This window comes from Lithobates pipiens, unplaced genomic scaffold (genome assembly GCF_037356315.1).
Source record: "Lithobates pipiens isolate NorthernLeopardFrog02 unplaced genomic scaffold, aLitPip1_a1.2 Scaffold_1, whole genome shotgun sequence".
In the NCBI taxonomy this organism is placed as follows: Eukaryota; Metazoa; Chordata; class Amphibia; order Anura; family Ranidae; genus Lithobates; species Lithobates pipiens.
The window spans coordinates 218,777,125-218,796,502 of NW_027507685.1; the positions used below are offsets into that span (position 1 = coordinate 218,777,125).

The window sequence follows — 19,378 nt, forward strand, 5'->3', positions numbered from 1 at the left end:
TGGAGTTCCTTTCACTGTAAGGGGAGACTCTGCAGACTCTGATGTAAGGGAGAACTCTGGGGACTCTGACATAAGGGATGATCTGGGAACCCTGATCTAAGGGGGAACACTGAGAACTCTGATGTATGGAGAGGACTCTGATGTAAGGAGGAACACTGTGGCCTCCAGTGTAGAGGGGAACTCCGATGTAAGGGGTGCTCTGAGAACCCTGATTTATCTTAGTGTACTCACTCAGAGGCAGGAGAGAGAAGGGGGGGGGGAGACTTCAGTCACAGACAGGGATGGATAGTGAGCTCACTCACCCCTTGGAAGTCAGCCTTTCTCATCTAGATGTAGCTGAGGCTGCTGGACTTCAAATTTCTGGCCCCCATTTTCCTTCTCTGAGGCACAGCGCCAGGGGTTGAAGTGTGGGCAGACAAAGAGCGATAGGGGCGTGAAGAAGAGAAGCAGATCAAGCCCTCTCTCTTCTCCCGTCTGTATGGGGGAAGGTTAATTGTTAATGTTGGCTTTGGGCAGTGTGAAAGAGAGTGTAACAGACACTCTCAGCTTACACAACTGCAGCCAGCAACCCAGCTGGGAAGCCATAGTCTGGTCTGAATAATGTGTCCGGGTTGCAGGTGGTCTGAAACCCGAACGCATGATTACAAACCCGAACTGTCCGGGTGAATCCTGGACAGGTGGCAACTCTACCCCCTTTCCCTCTCCATCCCGCATTCATCTCAGACTCTAACCACACCCCTTTGAACTATGCCCCTGTAAGCCACGCCCACTAACTTACGTAAACCACGCCCATGTTTTGCTGCGGCGCGTTGCACGCTCATTTTCACCCTTTCCCATGCAACGCCTATAACCGCATGCCCCACCCCCTAATTATAATACAACTCCGCCTACAGCCAAAAAAGTGTCTTGGAATTTTTTTTTAGAATGTTGGCAACTATGTAATGTCCCTCTGTTCCTCTTCCCCCCTCATGTGTCCCTCATTTTGGTCTGATCTATATAGATGTATATAAAATGCACTTTTTATCTTTCAAAAAGTGTTTTCCAGTGCTAAACCTTTCATCCAAATTCTAAATTGCTGCATTTGTACATTTTAAATGTCAATATAAATAGGAAAAAAAAAATCCTTGTGGATTTAATTAATCTTTTTTGGGGGTTAATTCTCCTTTAAGAGGGTGCGGCAGGGGCGTGTCCTATGCCTACATACGTTTGTTAGTAGGTGTCCCTCATTCATATCTCAAAATGTTGGGAGGTATGTATGTATATTTTATTCTAGTAGGAAACATTTTCTCACTCGGAATAAAGAAGAATGGACATTGTTGCTGTGGGGAGACTTAAGCAGTGCACAGGAAAGGGATGCTTGACTCCTCCCAGTACACCCGGAAGTGTCCGAATGCTGTGTACTATGGGGAAAGAAGAGTAAATCATGGTGAATATCGTTGCTGGGAGCAGACAGGGGGGTGAGTGGTGATCACAGACACATCCTGCAGGACTCTGGGCATAGCTGGAGCAATTCATAGAGGCTGCCTGGGAAAACCGGAGGTAAAGGAGAATTAAAGGGTATGTAAATCCAATAACAGACATGTAATATGTCACAGCTTACCAGTGCTTAGATGTGGTGGCTGCATTCGTTTTTATTTTTCATTCATTTATTTATTTATTTTATGGCTTTTCCCTCTTTATTTTCACCTAGTAATCTATTAACGATAAAAAAAATAATAATAATGATTAATTGAGGAATTAATCTTTAATTTTCACTCGTTGTGTATCGTATAGAAATAATCAAATAGGGAAAAAAAAAGTCCATGATGAGAAGCAAAGGATGACCCGGAAGAAGGTGGCAACGAATGTAGAAACCGTACACAAGGAAGAACGTTTGCCTATGTCATTCGGTAAATTTCATACACGTTAATACCATTGTAGGTCACTTCATGATACGTCCTGCAAGCAGCATCTTTAGGGCGGTTTGGGGAGAGCTGTATGTCACGCTCCTACACCACCCCTGCCCATTGAAATGAAAAGCGATTCGGAAGCGCCGCAACACGGGCACTTTTAACCCTTTCTTCGTCTGCAAGTGGGGGTTAAATGCGCCCAGGTAGTGGCCGAAAAGCGCAGCTAAAATGGCAGTAAATCGCCGCAAAAACTAGCAGTGCTTTACCCCCCCCCCCCCACCCCGCAGTGTGAAAGCAGCTTTAGAGATCCCTAACCCTCTTGTATTGAAAAAGGGATGAGCTTGGTCATGTTTGAATCCTACTCTGAAGTGACTTGAGCTTATCCACCCCCCAGAAAGCTGTCACTGTACAGAGCCAATGGTTGTCAGCCAAGGCATTCCCCAAACACAGCTGCATATACACACAGGAACATACATCCAGTGCATCCAGAAAGTATTGACAGCGCTTCACTTTTCCCACATTTTTTAATGTTGCAGCCTTATTCCAAAAATGGATTCAATTCATTATTTTCCTTAAAATTCTATAAACAATACCCCATAATGACAACTTGAAAGAAGTTTGTTTGAAATCTTTGCAAATTTATTAAAAATAAACGAAAAAAATTCCATGTACGTAAGTATTCACAGCCTTTGCTCAATAGCTTGTTGAAGCATCTTTGGCACCAATTACAGCCTCAAGTCTTTCTGAGTATGATGCTACAAGCTTGGCACACCTATTTTTGGGCAGTTTCTCCCATTCTTCTTTGCAGGACCTCTCAAGCTCCATTGGATTGGGTGGGGGAACATCGTTGCACATCCATTTTCAGATCTCTCCAGAGATGTTCAAGCGGGTTCAAGTCTGGGCTCTGGCTGGGCCACTCATGGACATTCACAGAGTTGTCCTGTAGCCACTCCTTTGTTATCTTGACTGTGTGCTTATGGTCGTTGTCCTGTTGGAAGATGAACCTTCGTCCCAGTCTGAGGTCCAGAGCACTCTGGAGCAGGTTTTCATCAAAGATGTCTCTGTACATTGCTACATTCATCTTTCCCTCGATCCTGACTAGTTTCCCAGTTCCTGCTGCTGAAAAATATTCTCACAGCATGATGCTGCCACCACCATGCTTCACTATAGGGATGGTATTGGCCAAGTGATGAGCGGTGCCTGGTTTCCTCAAGACATGAAGCTTGCCGTTCAGGCCAGAGAGTTGAATCTTTGTTTCATCAGACCAGAGAGTTTTGTTTCTCATGGTCTGAGAGTCCTCCAAGTGGGTTGTCATGTGCCTTTTACTGAGGAGTGGCTTCCAGCTGGCCACGCTACTATACAGGCCTGATTGGTGTAGTGCTGCAGAGATGGTTGTTCTTCTGGAAGGTTCTCCTCTCTCTACAGTGAAATGCTGGAGCTCTGTCAGAGTGACCATCGGGTTCTTGGTCACCTCCTTGATTAAGGCCCTTCTCCCCCGATCACTCAGTTTGGCCGGGTGGCCCACTCTAGGAAGAGTCCTGGTGGTTCTAAACGTCTTCCATTTACGGATGATGGAGGCCACTGTGCTCATTGGGACTTCAATGCTGCAGAAATGTTTCTGTGCCTGGATACAATCCTGTCTGGGAGGTCTACAGACAATTCCTTGGACTTCATGGCTTGGTTTGTGCTCTGACATGCACTCTTAACTGTGGGACCTTATATAGACAGGCGCATGTATTTCCAAATCATGTCCAATCAAATGAATTTACCACAGGTGGACTCCAATCAAATTGTAGCAACATCTCAAGAATGATCAGTGGAAACAGGATGCACATGAGCTCAATTTTGAGTGTCATGGCAAAGGCTGTGAATACTTATATACATGGGATTTTTTGTTTTTTTGTTAAATAAATTTGCAAAGATTTCAAAAAATATTCTTTCACGTTGTCATTATGGGGTATTGTTGGTAGAATTCTGGGGAAAATAATGAATTTTATCCATTTTGGAATAAGGCTGTAATATAACAAAATGTGGAAAAAGTGAAGCTATCCTACACGTGCGCCCCCATAGCAAGCAACTTGCTATGGTAGAGCATGCAGAGGAAGAGGAGACTGGAGCACTGGTGGGGGAGCCCAGAAGAGGTTTGGGGCCGCTCTGTGCAATATCATTGCACAAGTGGTTAAATATAAACCTGTTTGTTATTTTACAAAAAAAAGCCTTTACAGCCCCTTTAATCTACCAGCATATCTTTGGGGAAAAAAAAGTATTTGGAGGAAACTTAAACAAGCACAGGGAGAAAATGCATATAGATTGTATCCTGGTTGGGACTGAACATAGAATGCAAGTTACCTTAAAAGTTGAACTCTCCAACACACACACTGCAAGGGTTAAATGCTGTCACATTTATGTTATTCCTTGCAGGCTCCCTCCATGCTGTAAGGCCAGTCTGGCCAGTGGTCCCATGCTGACATCATCACATACCATTTAGAAACAATAGTCCTACATTGTACATGGAGATGGATTAGAACCCCGTCAGTTTTTATTGCCGTCTGTGTCCCCGTTAAAGAGATTCACCCTCTCTATGTGTCCTGTTTACTGTTATTGAAAGTAAAAGAAAATCCCAAATTTTTGGCTGTCCCTAGAAAAGTAATAGAAGGGAAATCTTCCAATGTGAACACTACTTCTGGTGACCGGGGTGGGGGTTCCTCAAGGAAATCCCTTAAAGTGGTTGTATAGTCATTTTTTAAACTTTTACCTACAGGTAAGCCTATAATAAGGCTTACCTGTACGGTTTAGGAGATATTCCCCTCACAATGCGAGGCTGACTGCAGCGGCACATGTGCACAGGGGATTTTCGGCTGAAAGTCCAGCAGACGCCGGAAAGAAATCTCCCACGCGCATGCATGGGAGTGACGATATCGCGGCTCCGGTCACTCACAGCGCCGGAGCTGCGATACCCGGAAGGCACGCCAAGGGAACATGTCAGCTCCCTCGGCTTGGATCGGGCCAGATGTCGGGGCCTTGTTCTAAGGTAAGTATTTCATAATGAGCTAGTATGCGGTGCATACTAGCTCATTATGCCTTTTGCTTTGCAGGTCAAAAAAAAAAAACTTCAGCGGGTTTACTCCCGCTTTAACTTCCAGGCATTTCTTCTCACAGAAAGCTCTATTTGTGAGAATAGTGTAGCATGACCACGCAATTGTCATTTAAAAAGTTACAGCGCTGATAATTGGCTTGGGCAGAAAGGGGCAAAAGTGCCTGGTATTGAAGTGGTTAATAAGCATGTAACCCTTGCAGATCCAGGGGTTGGATGCAGTGTTGTGTGTTTTTTTTTTTTTTTTTTTGTATTTCTGCAGTCCAGCTTGAGTCCTGAGGCAGAAGACCTTTCCCATATACAAAAAACATATTTGGGGGGCACACCTTAATGCGTTTAAATTCAAGATGGTGCTGCTACAAGACCAACAAACAGTACAAAACATATTACAGCGCACACATTCAAGAATGACATTTCCCAGCAGGCTAGTTAAAAACACCTGAACATATTCAGAAAATACAGGGGTTTGGTCACACTATAGGGTTATATAGTGCTAAGCCCACTTACTGCGTCAAAGTACTTCCCATAGAACGGTATAGAAAATGACTGTGGAGATGAAGGGCATGAGTGTAAAGTAATTTTGCATCTGGGAGAACGAGTTCACTGCACTTTGTTTGAAGGTGTATCTATCCTTTAGCCTAGATTCGCAATGGGTTTGAAATCGATCGACTTCAGCTGAATTGCAAACCGACAATGCAGTCCGACTTCGGGAGCGATTTGACAGATATCTGTACGGGTTCCCACACAGATGTCTATTCAAATAGCCCCCAAACTCGGCAAAAGTAGTACAGGAACTACTTGGGAATTGGTGCAGTGCCACAAAGACAGTGCCATTGCCGGCAGTAGCTGCTGATCAAATCGCATGCCAAATTGGCCCAGTGTGAATGTGGGCTTAATGCTAGCCACATGGGAAGTAACAGTCATTGGATTTAATTGACTTCTCAATGGAAAGGATTTTATTTTTAGTAATTGAACATCACTCGATAGATGCATGAGACATAATTGCAATTCTCCCCGTCTGCAATGTAAAATGTCCAAAAATATTTTTTTCAAATTGGGCCATAATGACGTCTCCTCCGCTCTGAAGGCTTTTATATACATGGTGTACAGGATATACATGGTGAACAAAAATATATCTAAATCTATAACTCACACTAGAAGTACATGTAACATGTAATAAAAAATAATTGAATGTGTGACATGTGAAGTTGCAGTTTCTGGTACTTTGTTCTGTAGGTCTCATGTCTTTCCGCCGGGAATTGCGAGCACTGCGCTACATTCAGAAGGGAGATGTTCTGCGACTGAAGTCTTACATTCGCCGTCACCGCCATCTGCAACTCGACCAGCCACTGCCAAGTGGACAGAGCCTACTTCACACTGCCTGCTTAATGCCTGATAATGCCTGCGCTCTTCTACTGCTCCGCAAAGGAGCTGACCCCCTGCAGTGTGACGCTGCGGGAAATAACGCTCTGCATGTGGCGGCCCAGGAGATGGAGAAGGGAGAATGGAGAGGTAAGAAGAGGTCACAGTTAAATCCAACCTAAATGGATGCTGTTATGTTGCCAAGTGACAGGTTACATATATTTAGTCAAGTTGAAAAAAGACACAAATCCATCTAGTTCAACCAATAAAGATACAAAAAAACAAAAAATAACCATACAGGTTCTCTTGAAGTAGTTGTAAAGTCTTGGCTCAGCAAACAGGCCACTTGCATCTAATGGATTTCTCTGCTGGTCGCAATGATTAGGTAAAATGGCTTGGGAAATCCTTTTTTGTAAAAACGTATTTTCTTCACCCAGTCGCATGACTACGATTCTACTGCAGATAGTTACACTGGGTTATTGGTGGGTGTATAACTCGGTTGTCTTGCATCATTCCAGGAAGTGATATGTGTTACCCAGGCAATTGAAACAATGACCACGCATAACTCTTCATGCATGGGAAAAGTGCGTGCACTTTGGATACTTTTTGAGGTGCACATCTGCTTTAACCAGTTCCGGACCCCCGCATGCCGATATACGTCCTAACTTTGAGGAGGAATATCATTGTTATGGCAGCAGCCAGCTGCCATAACCCCGGTATCCTCTTCTTCGGCAGGCGGTCTGGTTTCTGATAATCGTGGTCTCTGCGGCAGATTCGGCGTGAGATCACTTTTATGGGCGGCGGGAGAGGCCCCTTCCACCGCTCTCTGGTGTCCTCTGCTGCTTACCAAAGCCGTCGGCAGTGGCAGAGGTGATCTGGTCCTTCTCTTGGCTAGACATGGAGATGAGTAAGGGGAAGATGTCCCCCAGCCATCTCCATACCATTGCAGGGCGGAAGCAACGTCAAAACGTCACTTCCACCAATAGCTCTTAAAGAGGAAGTAAACCCTGATAGGTTTACTTCCTCTTTCATTCCCTGCAAAGGCAAAGCATAATGGACTACTATGCATCGCATAGTAGTCCATTATGTGTCACTTACCTGACACAGGAGCCAGCGATGTCACCGCTGTCCCCTGTAGTCCGGCGCATCCATCTTCTTGGTGGAGTCTCGCAGCTCCGCCGCTGTCATTCGGCGAAGCCGCAATGACGTCACTCCCGCGCATGTGCACAGGAGCCGACACGCGTGGCAACTTCGTCATTGACAATGGCGCGCTCAGTGCGCCTGCGCGCCGCTGTCTATGGCGCATGCGCCGTAGACAGCGGTGCCTGTCTTCCGGCAAATATCTCCTAAACCGTATCGTTTAGGAGATATTACCTGTAGGTCAAAGTGGTTTGTAAGGGTTTACAACCACTTTAAAGGGCCATTACTTTTATTTATTTTCTTTCTTTTAAATTACAATTTTTTTTTTTTTGATATTTTAGTGTATGTTTCCACCCCAGATCTCATATCTAAGAGGTCCTATCATGCTTTTTTTTCTATTACAAGGGATGTTTACATTCCTTGTAATAGGAATAAAAGTGACACAATTTTTTTTTTTTTTTTTTAAAAGAACAGTGTAAAAATAAAAGGTAAAAATTTTTTTTTTTAAATGTGCCCTGTCGAGCTCGCTTGCAGAAGCGAACGCATACGTGAGTAGCGCCCGCATATGAAAACGGTGTTCAAACCACACATGTGAGGTATCACCGCAATCGGTAGAGCGAGAGCAATAATTCTCTCTGTAACTCAAAACATGCAACCTGTAGAATTTTTTTTAAACGTCGCTTATGGAGATTTTTAAGGGTAAAAGTTTGTCACCATTCCACGAGTGGGCACAATTTTGAAGCGTGACATGTTGGGTATCAATTAACTCGGCGTAACATTATCTTTCACAATATAAAAAAAATTTGGCTAACTTTACTGGTGTCTTATTTTTTTAATTAAAAAAAAGTCTATTTTTTCCACAAAAAGGGCGCTTGTAAGACTGCTGAGCAAATACGATGTGACAGAAAGTATTGCAATGACCGCCATTTTATTTTCTAGGGTGTTAGAAAAAAAATTTATACTGTTTGGGGGTTCTAAGTAATTTTTTAGCAAAAAAAAACTGTTTTTAACTTGTAAACAACAAATCTCAAAAAGAGGCTCGGTCCTTAAGTGGTTAATTGTTTAGGAACTGGCGTTTAGTTGCCTTGGTAACGCACATCAGTTTCGGCAGTGACATGATCCACAGCATTACAATCTACAAGGGAATTTCAGCACAGATTCCAGCTTAGGAATTAGGCACCGTAATAGCGTTGTGGATCCATACTGGAACTGAGGTTAAGGCAGAGAAATGGCAGGATCACCAGGTCATTCATTTCAAATAACTCAGGCAAAGATAAAGAAGCGTATTATGAATGAACGTTTATTATGGAAACCTTTCAAAAGAGAACTTCTCCAGTCATCTTCCAGGACAGTAACCTAAAGGCGATGAATGGTACTTTCCTCTACAGGAGATGCAATGGGGGAGATTTACTAAAACTGGAGCACTCAGAATCTGGTGTAGCTGTGCATGGTAGAAAGTCGGCTTCAGCTTGTTAATTTAAGCTTTGACAATAAAGCCTGGACGCTAATTGGTTTCTATACAGAGCTGCACCAGATTTTGCACTCTCCAGTTCTAGTAAATAAACCCCACTGAGAACCGTGAAAACACCCTCCCTCCCTCTCTCCGATCAGCTTGGATTATGTTTACTACTATCCAGGAGCAGCACAAAGTTTGTTTTCTTCTGGCTGGATGGTCATTAGGCCCTCTTCTGAGGGAGATCCTTTGGGCCCATGGTGTCTAGGACTGCTTGCTCTCTCCTCCTTTTCTTTTTCCAGACCCTGGGCCCCTAGATATTTTATGGGGGCTGACTCCTGTAGCATGTGGAGCATGGCGGGGGGGGTGGTAGCTTAAGCCGAGGCTGGTGGCCTGGTTGGTATGTGCAGTCCAAGCCATGGATTGGGAAGTGAGATACATCCCCCTTCGACAGGCCAAGATGTTGTAATTGTGGGTGCTCGCCATAGTCAACAGGCCAGGACAGCATAGAGAGATTGTCACTACCATCCTATCATGCTGGACAGAGGACTGAAAGTGGCAAGAGTAAATCCCTCCCTGTTGTGCCACATCTAGCACATTTGGGACATTGTTGTCTAGGGTTTGTTGGTGGTCCGGGAGTGCAGTGTGTTTCCTGTCACTTTTTCCCTACCTGAGTTAGCTTGATTTTTTATTTTTTTTGTTTGTTTTTTTTACTGGTAAAACCTGTTTCTCCAAGTATCTGCATACCCACCTGGTGTCTCGATTTTTGGGTTCCAGCACAGTACCTATTAGTTAATCGTAGGGTAGGAACTGCCCTATGAGTAAGATCCAGTGGCTGGAGTGAAACATGTCGGGGGTGTGGCTTTGTCATAGATTAATGGACTGAGGCCGCTTTCAAGTCTGCACTTGGTTGGCTGATTGGGAGTGCAGCACTGTGTGGATTTCTATACATCATGCATCGCTTCAGATGAGTACCTTTAGCAGCCCTGTACCTTTCTTCCTGGTGACTGCAGAAGTTTGGCTTCCCCAGATTAAGCGACATTCATAATCTAGCACCAAGGTTTCAGTTTTTCTATAGTCAAACCAGATAAGAGGTAGTTTCTGTCTACTGCTACCCTTTTTGCACACTCTCATTGTTCTTTGTCCTGCTTCATTGAAAAAGCCTTGTTACGCTCTTGATGTTTCCTTAAAGTGTCTCTCCAGCCAAAAATAACCTTTCTTTAATATCCAAACTTAAATTAGCCTAAATTTATCAATAAATTCCCTGGTGATTCTGCTGTTTCCCTACTTATAAGCTTAGTTTTGGCCAAAATTGAAATTGCTAATCATTCAAGCATGTTGTCAGCTCCCAGAAGCTGCACTGCTTCATTATGTATGCAAAAGTGCTGTGCGTGTCAGAAGCTTCCTCCAGTGCACATACGCTGTTATTTTCTCTGAGCCGCGACCACATTCAGACCTGATAGGCACATATAGCGCCCCCCTTTTTACTTTTGTCAGTGGAAAGTACTCGCCAACTGCTCACCAAGGAAAGGACCAGCAGCAGGCTAGCAGTCATGTGACTTCAGATAAAGACATACAAGTATAGTATTTTAATGGCACTTAAGAGATTAAAACGGCAATGATAGAGGTACAAACATGGGGCCTTGGTGATATGTTGTCTTTCCATCTACTAGTTTGCTTCCTGCATCCCTACTACTTCCTTTTACTGTTATAATTGTGACCTTATAATTTCCCTATCCTCTCTCCTCAGTGTACACAGACCTGTGTGTTCCAATTCTGAAACATTGTCCACAGGCAATTGATGTTCCAAACAAGCAGGGGACAACACCACGTCAAATCCTCCGCCGGGCAGAAGACCTCATGGTAACCCATTTATTTTGATACACAACTGTAGTTCGGTCCAAAAAAGAATCAGTTTGTTTTTAAAGAATGTCTTGACTTTTGTTGAGGATAAAAACAATTCCCCCTTGGGTGATTAAAGTGATGTTAAAGCCTCCAGTTCAAATTAAAATAACATATAAATTAAATATACTTGCCTGCTCTGTGCGATGGTTTTGCACAGAGGAGCCCCGATCCTCCTGTTTTGGGGTCTCCCACCAGTGCTCTCGGCTCCTCCTGTTCTTCATGTGCCAATATAGGAAGCCGCTTCCTATGGTGGCACAGATGCAGGCTCCCCCTGAGCTCTGCTGTCTGTGTCTATTAACGGCCCCACCTCACCCCTGCTCCCTTGTCATAGGATTTTATTGACAGGAGTGGAAGCCAATGGCTCTTGAATGAATGAATAAAATATTTGTATAGCTCTTGCTGCTATCAATCTACACAGTGGGGAGGGACAGAGCCAGGAGAGCCGCTCCTCTTGTGCACATCGCTGGATCGAAATAGGGCTCAGGTAAGTATAAGGGGGGTGAATGGGGATCCTCCACAACAGAAGTTTTTTTTTTGCAACTTTAATGCATTAAGGTAAAAAAAAACCCTTAAAAGCAGAGTTCCACACAAAAGTGGAAGCCCTGCTTGTTTTGCTTCCTCCCCCTCCGGGGAGAACGGGTACCTGTTTTTCACAGGTATCTGTCCTCACTTCCAGGAGACCTGGATGCGGCGAAGTCCCCCAGAAGTTTGGCCCACCTCCTTCCTTCGCTGACGGGCCAGTTAGAAAGCACAGTACGCTTCGCACATGCACAGTAGGAAGCCAGCTGTGAAGGCAAGAAGCTTCATTGCCGGTTTCCCTTACCATGAATGGCGGCGGCAGCACCCGCGATCCGATTGGAAAAACATTGATGGCAATCTCAAATCCTGGGCAAGCTTTGCATGAAGCCTAGCATGAAGCTAAGACTGAAATCATTACATTCTGGTGGCAGTGGTGGGATCTATAATTGCTGTCATCTTACAGCTTACTTAAGACCCCTTTCTTTCACATGACGTTTTCAGGTGCTAAAGGGCTAAAAATAGCTCCTGTAAAGTGCCTGAAAAACTCCTCCCCTGCCACCCAAATGTGAAAACCCGAGTGCTTTCACACTGGGGCACTGCGCTGGCAGAATGTGAAAAAAAAAAATAGTCCTGCAAGCAGCCTCTTTGGGGTGGTGGAGGAGCGGTGTATACTCCACTCCTGCTCATTGAAATGAATGGGCACCGCTGCCAAAGCGCCTGCAAAGCACTTCGGCAGCGGCACTACGCGGGCACAAATAACCCTTTCCTTAGCCACTAGCAGGGGTTAAAAGAGCCCCGCTAGCAGCCAAAAATCGCAGCTAAAACGATGGTAAAGCAAAGATAAAACTAGCGCCGCTTAACCGCTAATGCAGCTGCAATGTGAAAGGGCTCTAAGAATTATGTAGGCTGCCATTTTTTGAACTCTCCTTTTGATAAGGGTAATTCTATGGATATCATGTAAATGGTTTGAGTCACTGACCCATGAAAAATGTGGACATGAGAAATTCTGACACTTCTGTGAAGCCAGGCAGAAAGCAATTCAAGAGGAAATCGGCATCATCAAGCCCATACTTCTCCCATACAGGGTGCATGTTATGTATATGTAAATCCTAACGGAGTACATTTAGTTGCTAATCGCTGTATATCATAAACAACTGCCATTTTTAAACTAAACACGTCCTGAAACCCCCTATTGCTGAGTCAGACCTATCGCTCTGCAATCAAACTTCATGCTCCCTGCTGATTGGGGGACTCTTGCTCTTACTCAGCATGTGTTTGTTGGACCTCTGCTGAGAGACCACTGCTTAGGTTTGTGTTGGGTTTAAAATGTTTTTCTCTTTTTTTGGGGAATAAATGTTTTTGTATCTTTCTACTTAAAAAAAAAAAAAAAAGAATTCTCTATTTATATTTTCTGATGATAAGGGGAAAAACATATATATTATGCCACAATGATGTGAATATATGAGGAGACAATATTGAACGGAAAGTTGATTTATGTCTCATTGGAGAAATTCGCTGATGTGTGCAAAAAAAAAAAAAAAAAAAAATGTTTTTCTCTGGGTTTACAGGAGAGACATATGATTGAAAAAAAGAGCTCCCCGGAGGCGTACACAAATCCCTCATCTAAGGAGACAACAGAGTGGAGAGAGAAGCTTTTAGCTGAGAGCATGGATGAATACCAAGAGCTGTATGGGCAGTATGATGGTGAGTGCAATAGAAGCATGGCGATGTTATTGTTTAGGTTTGTGCATGGTACATTACCATCCATGTTCTTTTTAAACTTGAGTGCTTAGTTTACCAGAGGTTCAATAGGTTTCATCCAGCAGTCCACACTGAACTCCATGGGATAGGTGCTAGCCCATTACAGGTGTTCAGAACAGGCCTCAAACGCGTGAAAAACATCAAAGCCTTATGCTGGTGGTGTCATCTGAACCAGAATCTCAGTCCAGGAAGTAGAATGGGAACCTGGATGATGCCTGCATACATATCCTTCATCTTTATGGAGAGGAAAGTAGATGAAGGGGCGCTTTGGGGGGGGGGGTCAATAAATACTTGTAAGTGCTACACTTATCCATTGACGGTTATTTAAACCCAAAAAGCAAAAATCTAATATTTCAGTTTGCCAGAGGTGGTAGATGCCATTGTTTTTTCCTTTTTATTTATTTATTTATTTTCAAGCTTATTTTTCTTTATTTTCACCTGATAATCCTGAAAATAACATACTTCCTATCCCTGGGTGGCTACACTATCCCCTTCACTGTATTTATGGAGGAAGCCATGGTTGTCGCACAGGTCTTCTGCCTTTTGTTCATCTCCATTATATTGTAGATTGATAATAGTAGTAGTTTACACAAGAAATTTAAGGTTCTTTGGGCTTTCTTTTAAGCACACAGGAAAGGACAAGAACACCACTGCATTTCTGGCAAGATCAACTGGCATTTTCAAAACCAAACCAGTATACTGTCACTTTCCAATACATTGATTATTAACTCCTTCCTGCCTCCGCCTCCCGACCCTTTTAAGTGGATCTAAATGTATGCATCTGAAGCTTTCTGTTACCCATTTGTTACTGTGCTAGGAGCGTGCGTTCAGCACAGTAAAGTGTTTACCTAGGGCCAATTATATGTGACCGATCAGCATTAAAGCCCACCTATCGATAGGCCGCATATATGCGCCAGGTTGGTGGGAAGTAGTTAACGGCTCATTCGCACCCCATATGCGCTAGGCTGCATTGCTCAATGTAGGCCCAATGTAAGCTAAAATACATTGGGGGGGAAATTTATCAAAATTGAAGTGGCTGTGGATGACAACCAATCAACTTCTCTCTTCAGCTTGTTCCATTAAGCTTTGAGGATAAAAGCTAGAAGCTGATTGGTTGCCATGACATCTGCTTCAGATGCTGGCTGCTTCAGTTTTGATTCATTCCCCTCATTGTTTGTAATGAGCCCAGTTTACCCCAATGGGCAAAAATAGGACATGCTGCATTTAAATGCAGCGAAACACGTCACAACATGCGTTAGGATAAAAAAAGAAAAATCTAAAGCCCCACAACATTGTAAAAACCTGCACAACAATGCAAGTGCATTTAACACACATCAGTGCATGTTAAATGCATTGTATATAGTGTGATTCCAGTCTTCGGCTAGGTGCAATCCTTTGCATGTCGGGAACACGTGCACAATCACAAGAGAAATGCATTGGCATTTAGCAGATGAACTGTGGAGCCATTCATTTTTAACCGCTGGCCAACCAGGCAACGTCATTATACGGCAGCAGGTTGGCACGGCTGCGGGAATCACATAGGTGTACGTCAGCCACCTTAAGGGTGATAGGGAGCATGTGCGACACCGATGCGCGATGTCCGACGGTCATCAGTGATCGCGCCACAGAGAGGCAGAATGTTGACTTGTGTATGTAAGCAAACAGATCCCTGTTCTGACAGGGGAGTAGAGAGATATTTGCTGTTCCTAGTGATCAGGAGCAGCGATCGCTCTCCTCCTCCAGTACCTACACTCCCCCCACAGTTAGTAACACCTCCCTAGGGAAAAATTAACCCCTTGATCGCCCCCTAGTTTTAACCCCTTCCCTGCCAGTGATATTTATACAGTAATTGGTGGCTATTTTTAACTCTGATCGCTGCATAAATGTCGATGGTCCCAAAAAAGTGTCAAGATAGCTGTCATTACTAGTAAATAGTATAATAATAATAAAAATGCCATAAATCTATCCCCTGTTTTGTAGACCCTAAAGCTTTTGTGCAAACCAATCAATATATGCTTATTGCGATTTATTTTTGGTAAAAAAAAATGATGAAGAAGTTTAGATTTTTTTTTTTTTTTATTTCTTTTTTTGGTTGCTTATAGCAAAAAGTAAAAAATATATTTTATTTTTTCAAAATTGTCACTCATTTTTTGTTTATAACGCAAAAAATAAAAACCGCAGAAGTGATCATATACCACCAAAAGAAAGCTCTATTTGTGGGGAAAAAAAATATATCAATTTTGTTTGGGTACAGCACCACACGACCACACAATTGTCAGTTAAAGAGACACAGTGCCGTATCGCACAAAATGGCCTGGTCATTAAGGGGGCAAATCCTTCCGGTTCTTAAGTGGTTAATGATATCCAATGCATCTGCAAACGCTTTTTTTTTTTTTTTTGTCCGCACCAAACCCTCCGGTGCCTCATAGTTAAAAAAAAAAAAAAAAGTCAGAAACTCCTTTTCCCCCTTTCCTGCACATAGGGCGGCCCTTTCCAATGAATGGCCTGCCATACAAACAATGCGCAGGAACGCGGTCATGCTTTGTCGCACCTGTAGATGTGAACCAAGCCTTATATGCAAATTACCAGCTTTGCACAATCTTCAAACAACTTCTGATACATTTGCTATTATATAATCAACTTTTTTTTTTTTTTTTTCTTTAAGATGACGACTACGTGGATTCAGTTCCCGAAACAGAAAGCTTTGAATCCTGGGCTGATCGTATCTACAGAGAGTACCATGCTAGAAATTGTCGCTATGATAATACAAGTGTAAAGACTAAAGTTGTGACTTTGCAGGACACCTCCAGGCTCGCAGGGGAGCGGAGATACAAAGAAAGAAAAGAACAAATGGAGAGAGAACTGCACCAGGCTCAGAGTGATAGATATCACAGGAAATGCCAGGAGGTGTTCGGGGGTGCCAGTGCAAGCCATGAGGCTGGCTCAAAGCATGGCACTGGCAATGTTGAGCCAACAGAAAAAAGTTGTGACATGACTGACAATGATGGTGCCCTTAACACAGATACAAGGACAGGTGTTCGTATGTTGAGCTACAAGGACATCCCTTGGCCAGTTCAAGGTGGCACTGCAGAGCAGATGGCACGGTTCATAGCAGCAGGTGCAGACTCTTCGGACATCGCATCATATAAGCGCTACCTGCGGGCACAAAGAGTGACTTGGCATCCAGATCGCTTTATGCAGAGATGTGGCACTCGTCTACTTGCAAAGGACCGAGTGCGGGTGTTGGAGACTGTTACGGCTCTGTCACAGGAATTGAACAGACTGGCAGAACTAGCAAAGTGAAAGCCATGGTACCACTGATATCTATGGCCTTACTGGGCACCTTTTATAGTAGATTTGTAGTCTAAAATGAACTAGTCCTAAAAATGTCCCTTCCTCTCCTAACATCTATGCTGGCTAACCTGTATGGTAAACCTGTACATACTTATCTATTTTCAGCCTATTCTGGTCCAGTCACGTGATCTGGCTTCTGTGTCAGCCAGCAGCTGCTGCAGGGGAGGAGAGGAAGCGCCGTCAATGGCTGAGAATTCCAGGAGTAATGACGTCACCCATAGGCTCCTGTGTCCCAGCCGTTGTCTGCGCTTCATCCTCTCCTCTGCAGCAGCTGTTGGCTGACACGGAAGCCAGATCACATGACAGGACCAGAGTGGGCCGAAAATAGATAAGTATGTACATTATTAGTAAACAGGTTAGTCAGCATAGGTGTTAGAGGGGGGAGGGAACATTTTAAGACTAGTTAGGATTAGGCTGGAATTTTACTTTAATTATGTGTTGCTTTCTGTATCTCCCACCTACATCTGTACAGCAACCCACACAGATGTCCCTGAAATTGCCTCCAAAGTCGGGACTGACACGCGGGAATGAAATCGTACGAGTTCAGCTGAACTTGCACAATTTCATTCCCACTGTCAGTGGGAACCTGGGCTCTAAAATCAGCTTGTTCAATTGAGCTTTAACAATACAACTTGGAAGCCGATTGATTACTATGCACAGATGCATCAGATTCTGTGAATTCCTGTTTTAGTAAATCTCATCTGCTAAAGGAAAATGTTACCCATCAAAGCCCTACGCATTAAGTGGAATACAGTTGGGGTAAGCCAGGGTGGAATAACCATTTACACTAAGCCAAGCAGCAGCTGTTACGGCAGATGGAATCTTGAGGTATAGATTATTATAATATTGTCATATTGGCTGGGCTTCTCTTATGGATCACAGGAGTGCAGTTCGTTCCGCACTCCTGTGACCCGTTTTTAGCAGAGAGCGGTCTAAAGTCTGCTCTCTGCTGATGTCACAGAAATCAGTCCAGGCTCCATGTCATCACGACCACGGAGGTGGATCCACCAGATCCATGGAATGACACCTGGCTCAGTCTCTCATCGGGCCTCAGATAGCCTGAGCCGACCGGCCCTGCCCCCTCCATAGCCCAGCGCTCCAGTGAGTGGGGAGGGAGCAGAGAGCTGTGACTGACAGCCTGCAGCTCTCTTCACTTAGTTCTCGCAGCCCCCCCCCGAGATCAGCGGTGTTCAATTGCTTGGTTCTCAGTGTTGGAGGCACAGGGGGACAGATGCAGCATTCACCTAGGTAAGTATGATTCTTGTAAAATAACAAAAACAAAAAAAACATACTTCTCTTTTAACCACTTGACAGCGATCTGCTGATCACTGGTGCAGTGCTTTACAGGCAGTGTTAATTTTGTCGACTAAAACTACTAAAACATTTTAGTTGACTAAATGAATACTATTTTAGATGACTAAAACTAAAACAACTGAGATGACTAGATTGTAAGCTCTAATGAGCAGGGCCCTCTGATCTCTCCTGTATTGATTTTTATTGTAAGTGTACTGTCTGCCCTCATGTTGTAAAGTGCTGAGCAAACTGTTGGCGCTATAATAAATCCTAAAATACAACAAAAACTGAAATGGGACTGAAACTAAAGTGGCATTTTAGTCAAAAGACTAACCCCTTGTACACACGATCGGAGTGTGTCCGATCGGAGCGTTTTGTCGGATATTCCGACTGTGTGTGGTCTGCATTGGTCGAAATATCCGTCGGACCAAATTTTCCAACTTGCTGGAAATATTTTCTGACAAAATGCTCCGATCGGACATACTCCGATCATGTGTAGAGAATTCCGATCGGACAAAGTGGCACGCATGCTCAGATCAAATTCCTACATCAAAGCTATTGGCTACTAGCCTGAACATAGTCCCATCGTAACGAAATTACGTCATCACGTTCTGAAAGATCGGATTTTCCGATAACTTTGTCCGACTGTGTGTATGCAACAGTTTCGGACAAAATCCGACGGATTTGGTTGTCGGAATCTCCGACCGTGTGTACAAGGGTTAAGACTAAAACAAAATTGAAATTTGACTTCAAAATGAACACTGGTCTGTAGTGCATATTCATTCCTCAATACCATAAATGATAACATATTCGATTTTTTCACTCCAGCAGTATATAATGAGTTTGGATTTTTAGAGAAATGTTAACTAATGCATTACATTTTAATTACACCCATTAGATTTTTTTGCCTGGAAAAAACAGTTCCACAAAAAACAATGAACTTATCCTTTTAAAGTATATGTGAAGGCATCGAATGTAAATCCCGATATGAAATGCAAACAATTTTTAGAATTGCCTGCAAACACTTTTTAGATGACGTTAAAAAATGCATGGATGTGAACCAGGCCTCACAGGACAACAAGTCGGAACAAGTTTCTAATACCTTTTTATTTATTTTTTACTTTTATTTAGCAGTAATGTGACCGTGGCTACTCTTCCAATCATCTTCTGAAGTTTGGGGGCCTGGCTGCATTGGTAGAGGGTGGGTGGTGACATGATGTAAGAGTAGCGGGGAAATACATTCCCTGTATTCCTATTTGGCGTTTCATAGTGCCCTCATTATGCAGCGGAATAATTAACAGTCTTTAACAGTCATTAACAGTAATTAACAATGCTAGGAGCTGCTGTCAATCAAGCAGATCAGTGCATGTAATGCAGTGTCAGCCAGACGCTACATTCTATAATTTTTTATTTTTTTCCTCTGAAAAGGTGGTGTCTGTGGGCACATAACAAAGGGGAAGAGTCTATAGGTAGGTGGTATCATTGGGCACATAATAAAAGGAGAAGGGCCTATAGGTAGGTGGTATCCTTGGTTACATAATAAAGGAGATGAATCTATAGGTTGGTCATATCTGTGGGTAAATAATAAAGGAGAAGGGTCTACACGTA

The 19,378-nt window shown here is 43.5% G+C and overlaps 1 protein-coding gene across 2 annotated transcripts; it reads left to right on the top strand.

Moving 5' to 3' along the window:
- Positions 1 to 1,335: 1,335 nt before the first annotated feature.
- Positions 1,336 to 17,174, top strand: NFKBIL1 (NFKB inhibitor like 1). Of its 2 annotated transcripts, XM_077482807.1 has the most exons (6): positions 1,336 to 1,557; positions 1,774 to 1,889; positions 6,220 to 6,495; positions 10,689 to 10,801; positions 12,931 to 13,066; positions 15,789 to 17,174. In XM_077482807.1, exons 2-6 carry the CDS (start codon positions 1,820 to 1,822, stop codon positions 16,424 to 16,426), a joined length of 1,233 nt encoding a protein of 410 aa, XP_077338933.1. In that variant the 5' UTR covers positions 1,336 to 1,557; positions 1,774 to 1,819; the 3' UTR covers positions 16,427 to 17,174. The 2 variants fall into 2 exon arrangements, with proteins under 2 accessions (XP_077338933.1, XP_077338942.1); XM_077482816.1 differs by lacking the exon at positions 1,774 to 1,889 and having other exon boundaries at positions 1,338 to 1,557.
- The last annotated feature ends 2,204 nt before the right edge of the window (positions 17,175 to 19,378 follow it).